We start from the raw sequence: 10,565 nt of genomic DNA, 5'->3' as shown, positions 1-10,565 counted from the left end.
GTGCTTAAGTAATCAGTATGATGTTGTTTGCTCGCTTATATTCATTGAAACAAATTGATAAGTGATATAATACTTTACGTTTTGTGTCATGATTTGTAATATGTGTTTTAATTAAATTGTGACACAACAGTGAGCAGTTCATTATCAGACATAACAAGCCTGGGACGTAAGCCTATTTTATAAATAGTTGTCGTATGTCTATTCGATTTAACAGAAGTTACCTTTATAGCTTGAAATGAATTTGAGTATATGGACGGCGCTGCTCCCTACGAAGGATACGGGGAGCGGGGGGAGGTGAACTCCAAGCCGTGCTGCTGAGACAATCAAAGCGCAGGCGCCAACCCGTGGGTATCATCGCATACGCGCATAAATGTTGCTTGCAGGAAGGCAGACTGGGCAACTGGGAAGGTGACTGTCAAGAGCAGCGGAAATGCGTTGCCAAGATAATCGAGCCTGGCATCAAAAATCGGAGATGGAGTGTGGTTAACCATTCCGCAGCTCCAGTGCAGTTTCATGGATGCATGTCTTCCATGCCTCAACACTCGTCTGTGTAGGTCGCAGCATCTCTCGGATCCTAATGGCTTTTCTCATCTGACGCGCGAGGATTTCTGGACAACACCTCGACAGATTTTGTATTTACTCTAGCATCACACATAAAACATAAACATGATTTTTAAATCATTCCATAAGCGGAAAAGACTACATACATGTGCAGGAGTGCTATGGCTGCATACTTCGCTTTGGATTTTATGTGCCGTGTCCGGAGAAGAGCATCGCTTCAGCGTGGAGGTAAGCTTGGCCCAGTTCTGTTCTGGGGTTGGGTGTTGAGACTGAGTGCTTGATGACTCCCATTCTTTACGAATCGCATGCAAAGACAGTCCCCGGAATGAACAGAAACATAATTGCGTTGTGTCGGACTGCAGTAGTTGGGCATCATTATCGTCATACCAGAATTATCACATTTTGAACAGTAGCTCACAAGGGAATTGACTGCATGGACATGGAATATGTATGCATACGCTTAACAGTTGATGTTGGTTTTCTCTAAGTGGCATGTATTCTTTTGCATTCTAGTCATCATTTTATCATTGTAGAATTTAGATGAGGTTTATACAAGCTGTAGGCTAGAGAGATGTTGCTGTGTTTACTACATGTGCTCAACCACTATAGACAGAAAAGTGAATGTGACACCTCATTCTAACAATTTCTTCAATGGAATGACAGTCATGACATGACACAAGAATACACATGGTATGTTGACCCCGAGGAAGAAGCCCAAAATCTTATTAATGACGGAGCACCTAGTGTAAGCAAACACAGTCTTACATTTTGTCTCTGTATTACCTACTGACATCTAAAGATGTTATGAATGGCAAGCTTTTAATGAGGGTTGGTCTCTCTCTATCCACTGCTTCCCTTAGATATGCCTGTCTAGATTAAGATTTTAGCAGGACATGGTGTTATGTAATAAGATTTAGACCCCTCTGGCCCATATTATTTAGTGTCAGACCTGCTGAGAGTGAAGTAGATTCAGTGCTAGCGCCACTAGATAAAAACAGAATCTCACATCTGCTCCTGTTTTGGCAGCAGGATCCAAACAGAATGCTGTTTTCCCCCTCATAGGAGCACTGCAATCATGAACCACAAACTATTTTCAGCACCAAGACATTTTTCAGTCCATCTGTTCAGAACTAATGAATAGAAGTGTTCAGACCAAGTATTTAACATGCAGATAAAAACATCATCCTTGCCCTGTCAGATTCTTCGGATTAAAAAAAAAAGTGTGCTGACTAAATCAATGGCATGTATTTCTGCATCCTTGACCACTGTCCACTGTTCCCCCCGGCCTTTTGTGCTGAAGGGATCAAGGCAGTGACCTGGATACGCGCAACCCCCAGCTTGTTCCTGCTCTGCTGTGGGTAAATGTATGGGGCTCTCCATACTGCAGACTGCCCGCTGTGTAGTTGAAGGGCTGTAGACTCTGGCATTGGCGGCGGTTTGCTGCTGCATACTCACTGCTCAGGTCACTGGATTCGTATTAGCTTGATTAATAGTGTGGTAGGGCTGCCATCACAGGCCTGGGATCAGGCTGGGACTCTCAGCACAGAGCACTCAGGGAACCACTGCATCCCGGCCCATTTACAGTGATGCAAAGGACAGGACCACCAATTAAAAACAGTGGGAAAAGGAGACGTTGGTCCTCCTTGTCACATGAAGTGCCCATAAGGGCATACAAGGCTACAGATTTAGCTGGAGAGCTTTGTGTGTGTGTGTGTGTGTGTGTGTATGAGTATGTGTGTGTTGCATGCATTGTGTGCACTTTAGGCGACTAATTGGCCAACACGCAGCCACACCCGACTCCATCCCGTCCAAAAAAGGCCGCTCATTTTTTATGGGAGTGTGACATGGGCACTGCGCTGCAGGAGCGGCCTGGGAGTGCAATCAGAGATATGCAGTCTGCTCAAATGAATCGGCACAGTGCCATTAGCCAAGGTGCTTTGGCTACTGTGGCCCACGTGCACTTGTTTTGCGGGAGCTGTCACTGATGATGGACACCTGAGTCTGAACACAGCCCGGGGGTAAATGCACACCGCCACAGCTGAAAGTGTCTCGTGGAGCCAGCCGCAGCATCACATGAAATGAAACCATAGGGCTACAATGTATATTAGGCAACCAGGAAGAATTGGAAAAGGGAAAGGCATCACATTTGCAAATGCACATGTAGACTCACAGTATCATTTACTCATGAAGGTCTGGAACCTGTGCCTTAGCACAGCAGTCAGTGCCAAGTAAACACACAGCTGATTAAAGGCATATAAAGCGGATAAAGGGGTTGTTTGGCTCAGGAGCAGGAATCAGAGAGAGAGAGAGAGAGCGTGAGAGAGGGAGAGAGATGGAGGGAGCGGGTGGGGGGAGAGAGGATTAGCTGGCGTGGCAGTGATAGCTCTGAGAGCCTGAAGTGAGTCGGTGCACAGGCAGCTGGGTAGCAGGGAGACAGCTGTGGGTTAGTGTAGTGGAGGGAAGTGAAGTGAAGCTGCATGGTTGTTTTTGTTCGCTGGGATTGGCTGAGCCTGACAGTGACCTCTCAGCCAACCTGCATGGGCAAGGGCTCACAAACAGGAAGTGGAAAAGCAGGGTAACATGCATTTCAATATGCACTAGCATTATCACAAAGTGTTGCTAAGGAAAAAAATTTTATTCTGCAAAACTGAAACTGGGTCTGCCCTGAATAACACAGAAGAACAGTGGTTCTCAAGCTGTGCAGGTACAGGTACTGTTTTATTTTTCCATAAAGACTAAATAATCACTTCAAATTATATCAATAGAAAAATCTTAACCAAGTTTAAGTTAAATTCAATCTAGTTTTTATCTTTCTTGGAAAAGAAGACGCAAAACATTATGTACAATGTGAAATATGTTGTTAAATTGGTCCACGCTACTGTATTTCAATGCTGGTTATAATGGTGGTACTTGCAAAGCCAATTTTTTTCTGAGGTGGTATTCACTGTGAAAAGTTTGAAAACCACTGCAGTAGAGAGTAATATAGGCCCGGTACAGTGTTGATACAGCTGAAATTCACTGGATTCAGTTTGAGCCCTGTTGAGTCTAAAGTGATTTGTTTCTCGGCCCTGTGGGTTGCATCACTGACAGTGGGTGCTGTTGCAACATCGGACAGTGATAAACAAGAACTGTGACGAAGGGTAGGAGTGACTGACAACACTCCCGAGTATGAGAACACAACGCATCACTCACAGTGGCGCCTGAGCAGAAGTGAATCAGACTGTGTCCATACCACGGTGTAAAGCCCAGCACGGCACAGCAGACGGCCTGGCCCTGCCGTCAGCAGAGCTCATTCACCAACAGTCCCGCACAGCATGGCACTGCCCACTACTTCGAATCACGTGGAGGCACAATAGTTCCTATTTATCAGTGTAAAATATTTCTATCTTCCCTAGCCTTGAGGGTTACATACTCCCACTGCCTCATCTGTGATGCCCATCATTCATTTGTTAGCCCTAACTAATAATGCTGAATACTTGATCTGACATATCCATTTATACAGTATCCTGATGTGCTATTTGTGCACGAGGACATGTGGTCTGTGCGGACGCATTATTCATGCGGACCCTCTCAGTGAGCAATATCGCAGTAGCACATGGATGGCCTGCCTCTGAATAATTGAGAGGAAGCGATACCAGCTAAGACGAATGCGCTGTATCCGTCGGATGCTTCATTTCCATGGAGAGCCCTGGGCATGTGCCCACCGGGCGGGTGGGAGCCAGCCGGCGGAGCCCACACAGCCTGGCCTGATGAATTATTGACATGTACTGCCCTACACACACACACACACACACACACCCTGACTTCCTGGCGTTGTGCGGGAGTGGGAGGTCATATGCAGGCCCACTCTATGAGGGACTGATTGAATGGAAGAGACAGGGTGATTGGCTCCCTGTTACCGGGTCCGTGTGAGCGCTATTGGCTGCTGAGTCACCATGGAGGCACACCTGTGACGTTAGCCAACACTGCTCATGTGGCGTTTTCCCGAGCCTTGAAGCCATCTTGCAGTAATGAGTGTGTGCAACATGAGAGCTTAGGTCTGGTCAATCTGGTCATTGTCACAACTGTTTGCAGTTTTTTAATGGAGTAAAATAAAAAGAAGACAAGCTGTTGGTGTGTTTGTCTGTATCTGTGTGTGTGTGTGTGTGGGCATGCATATACACCTAAACACAAATGTGTGCATGTGTGTTATACCCACACTCCTGAATGTACAGGAACCAGCAGATAAGTGCATTTACTGTGGACTAACATTATGACTGGTTACCCATGATGCATTACTTTTGTACTGCCATCTGTGGCTTTTAGCCGTGCCCGCAGGCCAGCTGTTATTCACTGGAGCAGTCAGGGAAACGTGTTACAAAATACTGGTTGTATTTAGTCCTGACATGGACACTATCAAAACTCTTTAGGGAAGTGACAGGATGGAAGTCTTTTTGCCTGCCTTTGAACTATCAGGTGCAATAATAAGTATTGGTAAATATCAATATATTCTTCATTCATAAATTCATTCATAGTCATACTTCTGTTGCATTGTGTGTGTGTGTGTGTGTGTGTGTGTGTGGTTAGGGTAAAGCATTATGAGGGCACGGTTGGGAAAATGTGAGTCTGTCTATATGTGGCTAAGACAAAGTCTAAGCAAAAGCAGCTCTTGATAAAATCTCTCTCCCTCTCCCTCCTGCTCTCTATCTCTTCTCTCTCTATCCCTCTTTCTTACTCACTTGTTTTCTCTCTCTCTCTCTCTTCTCTAGGCTTGGCTGCAGAAGTATGGCTATCTCCCCCACACAGAACCTGGAATGGCTGCGTTGCGCTCAGCGCAGACCATGCATTCAGCCATTGCTGCCATGCAACGCCTTTATGGCCTTAATGTCACTGGGACACTGAACAGAAACACCATAAGGTGAGCTTCATTTCAGATACAATACACACACACACATACACAGAGTGTGTGTGAGAGAGAGAAAGAGAGAGAGAGAGAAAGGGAGTCTGTCTCTCAAACATATATTGTATTTTATATATTTGCATTCACTCAGACACCCCAACACTTAACTAGGATAGTCTGCCTACAAACCTCATGTACTGAGATTCAAGTTCAGCATGTAAAATTTACCTGATGTATACCATAACTCCACACAAACACATGCACACACACAACACAGAGACTAATTATACATTATATAATGTAAAGTGCTAAAAGTGAATACCAAATGTGTGTGTGTGTGTGTGTGTGCATTGTTATTACCTAACTGCTAATATTTTTTAATTAGGATGTATTGTTAGAGAACAGAACAGCGTAGATGATTTCTCAGTGGCTCAAAACACGGTGCTTGTCAATGCTGAATGATGGCTGTTGTTGGTGGTGACAGGAGCATTGTGGAGAATCTTTCAGCCATTATCTATCTGCTGCACAGGCATTAATGAAAAGTGGCAACCATTACAAACAACATGTGGTGATGCAGCGGGATACAAACGCTCCTAGTAGCCATTGCTAAAAATAGATAGAAGTAGTCAACCAACAGCAGAGCAGGATTTGTGGTCAACCACATGGGGCCTTCGGGGTCTGAGACAAGAGCATTAACCTGCTTAGCTACTGGCAGGAAAAGAATGTTGATGACATGTGTCCAGATGTACTCACGTCATGCTCTGTCTCCTCAGCTGGATGAGAAGGCCTCGGTGCGGAGTCCCGGACCAGCTCAGGGACGTGTCCAGTTCCGGCTCCCGGTCCCGCAAGCGGCGCTACGCCCTGACGGGCCAGAAGTGGCAGCATGCGCACATCACATACAGGTGGGCGTGAGTGTGGACGATGACTTGTCCGGCGTGGCGATGAGATGGAAGTCTGTAGAAACTTCAGTGACCTTTAACAAGCTGTTTTCGAGTTAGTCACCTCATCACTTGCAGTGACGTAAAAGAAAACGTCCCACGTGTTCCAGGTCGCGTGGGCTAAAACCACCATGGATACATTTTCGCTCCGATTTCTGCCATTGCAACTGAGACCTGGCACACGTAATTTAGAAACCTCCTCACTGCCTTGCGCTTATCTCTAACCTTTCAGGAACATAATTCTAAAGCTCGTAAGTTTACATTTAGCGAAGGCAGGGAGGAAATATAAGGTACTCTCACCCCAATTTAGACTAGACCGACTAGAGCATGTGATAACAAAAATTATGTATTCAAATCCTCGCTCCTGTGATTAGGTTTTAATTGCTAAGGCACCTATGCAAATGGGATGTAAATCAGTGGTGGAAGGGGACAGGCTGCTGACTGCTCCTCTTGCTGGGGAAAAAATCACAGGAAGTAGAGGAGATTTTCCATTTCTCTGTGTCTGTCAGAGAGAGATAAAGACTTGAATGTGAAAGTTCAGCAAAGCCACTGCGGCTGGAACAGTTTAAAAGTAAACTCTCAAGCTTTTAGGATTCGAGGGACTATGGGTTTTTTTGGGGAGGAAAAACTGCTTTCTCACTATTTCCAGGTTTTGTGAGTTTTGATTTGTGTGTGTGTGTGTGTGTGTGTGTGTGTGTGTGTGTGTGTGTGTGTGTGTGGATGTGGATGTGGATGTGGATGTTGCAGTCCCACATCAGTAGATGATTGTTTCAGCGCTGCCTGGAAGTGTTGATTTCCTTCATCATAGTGCTCCTTCATTCTTTATCTATGTGACCTAGACTGCAGGAGAATTCATTGATCGCCTAATTTGTTGTTCAGACACAGCCATGGCGCGCAAATTACATTCAATGCCAAGATATTTGTCTTTATTCAGTGCTTGTCACATATTACTCCATGCAGCAAAAACAGCTCAAATTAATCATCAAACATCAAATTCATTTTTAAAATATGAATATAAAAAAAACTGTCCATCTGGGGCAACACAATGAGCCTTCAAATGGATTAAGGCCAGAAGACAAGCAACTTGAAAACCAGCATATTTTTTATAGTTTCTGTCCTCCTTTCCAGCCTAAAGAATTTCACACCCAAGGTGGGAAACCAAGAGACACACGCCGCCATTCGCCGGGCGTTCGACGTGTGGCAGGGCGTGACGCCGCTGCGCTTCGAGGCAGTGCCGTACAGCGCTCTGGAGAGTGGCAAGCGAGAGGTGGACATCACCATCATCTTTGCCTCAGGTTTCCATGGCGACAGCTCCCCCTTTGACGGCGAGGGGGGCTTCCTCGCTCATGCCTACTTCCCGGGCCCTGGCATCGGCGGGGACACCCACTTCGACTCGGACGAGCCTTGGACCCTTGGAAACCCTAACCATGATGGTGAGATAGTGAGCTCTGCCACCCCTAGTCTTGGGCATTTGTGCGTGGGCCTGCATGGGCCTATGCGTGCCTATGGAGTGCGGATGGCGCGTATGGATGGGGTGGGAGGGTGGTAAACGGGGGTGGGGGGTGTGTGTGTGTGTGTGGGGGTCTGGGGTGTAGTGGTTGCGGTGAATATTATTGAATATTACAGAGCCACTCTCTGATGGGGTAATCAGATCCGCCACTGTGTTGCATCCAAAGGCACTTAACCTTAATTACCTAGACTGCTAGACCTGAGTGCTTTTAAGACAAGCGCTCCAGCATGGCGATAATGGATAGTAGCACACACAGGCATTAGCCAGCCGCACTCACACGGCTGTCTGGCAGGCTGATAGCACCTGCTTTTGGCTTCCATGATGGCGTTGTGCTCTGAATCCTAATTGTGGCCTTTCATTTAACCCATTAACAGCGCAGGGTCACGGCTCTTCTCTCGAGGTTGCGGGTCAACATATTTCGAATGTTGACCAGAGTGTTATCTGATCTGCGATATTAACGCTGTACTGTTTACCCTGGTATGGGAAGGGTTTATGGAATAATACAAATCTGTCAGTGACAGTGAAATGGCTTTAAGGTTGTCTTCCATCTCGTGAATCTAGAACTTTCTGTTTGTTGATGATGCTACCACAGAGCGTTCCTGTGTCAGGATGCAGAGCCTGTGCTGAAATTCCTGTAGTTATGCTAGTCTATGAAGTAGCCTGATGAAAGTCAAGGTCAGGAGAGGTGATAGTGGGCGCAGTATGGTTCAGGAATTAATGGACATGCCCACATTTTATACACTGTATCACGCTGGATTCCTGAAGCCAACATTTGTCATGCACACATATAGTGCTTAGTGAGACAAGCCCTGGGGTGTTTACTGTCAGTGCCCCTGTGTTTTTTTCACTCTTGTGCAATGTGCATGTGTGTATTTTTACTTGCCTGTGCTTTGGGGCAACATAGGTTCACTCATGGCATGTTGTGTAAGACAGTACCCTTCCTCTGCCCCCATGGCAAGGACGTGATTTTCTCTTGTGTTTTTGCTGAACTACCGCACGTGTTCAGATCACCATGCATTCCCTAGCCTTTCACTGTCAGTTAGCTTATCTGAGAATGTGATGCACCAAAATGCCATGACCCCAGATTACAGACAAGAATATAATCTGAAACACGCTACTTAACTGAAAATCCATGCCAGCTGTTGTTACATTGCACAACAATCCACATTATTGTGAAAGCACAATAAACAAACAAAACACACCTGAAATTCCACTGCCTCGGCCTAGTACTCTCCCATAAAAAGGAGTGTTGGAGATTCTGGAACTGTTTGGTGTGATTTCAAATATACACTGGAGAGATGTTAAATTCCTAGTGCTAAGTAGGGGATTTCACACAACTGCCAATCAACAACCAAGCCTATTTACTGTCAAAAACAAAATCACCAACAAAACCTTTGTGGACAAAAACCATCATCAACAGTTATTAAGCAGGCCCCTTCCTTCATGGATGTTTCATTGAATTAGACCCACGACACCTCCAGAAGGCTCAACAGTGGTATCTGGCATCCCACACCCACCCCCTCCACACTCATGATGGGTTCTCTGCCAACAAACAGCAAGCCCTTGATGCGGGCACCGACAAATACCGACAAAACTCTTCAGTCAATCCTCTTCGTTGCTGTGGCCAGTTATGATCCAATCAGCAACATATACAAACAAAATGCAAACCCTTGATGAAGGCACAAACAAGTACTTGCAATTTCTCTGGTCATCTCTCTCCGTTGCTGTGGCTGTTTATGATCCGATCAGCAACATAACCAGACAGACCGCAAGCCCTTGATGCGGGCACCCACAAATACCAACAAATACCTACACATTCTTCAGTAATTCCTACTCATTGCTGTGGCTGTTTATGATCCACTCAGCAACATACCAACATACCAAGCAATATCATAAATTCTTCAGTAACTGTTTTACAGCTCCTTTCAGTGACCGTCCTCGAAAACCAAAATCTACAGGAAGTGTTGTGGCTGACTTTGTACAAAGCCTCTAGCACCTATCTCCACTGGTCTTGTGGGTGCTTACCAGCCACATTCTCTTACCGCTTCAAGTCAAAGTATGCAGAGCTGGTAGCAAAGGTAACGGCTTATACCAGTATATTAAACATGTATATTTCTGGAACTTTCTGTCTTTTTACAGGCAATGACCTCTTCCTGGTAGCAGTGCATGAGTTAGGCCACGCTCTTGGACTGGAACACTCCAACGACCCCACTGCCATCATGGCCCCCTTTTATCAGTACATGGACACAGAGAGCTTCAAGCTACCGCATGATGATCTACAAGGCATTCAGAAGATCTATGGTGAGTTATCTGGGGCACGTGGCAGTCTGATACTTCATCTATAGGATGAATAAGACCTCTTGTTGAGACATACCAGTTGAGGACACTGGTAAACTAAATTGTTTTCTTTTAAAGGAACATGCCAACTTTTTGGGAAATGAGTTGTTTTGCCATGTACCCCAGAGTTAGATAAAAGGACTCCCGTTCCCTGCACCCAGCTGTGCACCGTCCGTGTGTCAGCCCCCACCCTCTGGAACACTCTCCCAGTTGAGGTCCGCTCCGCCAAATCTCTGGACACCTTCAAAACGAATTCCTCAAAACCCACCTGTTCACCACAACCTATGACAGCCAAACTGCCTGAGCTTAGGCTATTACCCTCCTTCTGTGTCTTTCTGTC

The 10,565-nt window shown here is 45.8% G+C and overlaps 1 protein-coding gene across 1 annotated transcript in view; it reads left to right on the top strand.

Annotated features, from left to right (window-relative positions):
* Positions 1 to 342: 342 nt before the first annotated feature.
* Positions 343 to 10,565, top strand: part of mmp16b (matrix metallopeptidase 16b (membrane-inserted)) — a gene marked incomplete in the record, with an annotated part of 13,752 nt that continues 3,529 nt past the window's right edge. Inside the window, 5 exon segments of the mRNA XM_048259895.1 lie at positions 343 to 789; positions 5,310 to 5,458; positions 6,214 to 6,342; positions 7,507 to 7,811; positions 10,028 to 10,189. Coding sequence (XP_048115852.1) covers positions 667 to 789; positions 5,310 to 5,458; positions 6,214 to 6,342; positions 7,507 to 7,811; positions 10,028 to 10,189 — 868 coding nt within the window.

Source organism: Alosa alosa, chromosome 1 (assembly GCF_017589495.1).
Source record: "Alosa alosa isolate M-15738 ecotype Scorff River chromosome 1, AALO_Geno_1.1, whole genome shotgun sequence".
Taxonomy (NCBI): domain Eukaryota; kingdom Metazoa; phylum Chordata; class Actinopteri; order Clupeiformes; family Clupeidae; genus Alosa; species Alosa alosa.
Note: the sequence above shows the minus strand (reverse complement) of the source record. Positions and strands in the feature narration are given on the sequence as shown.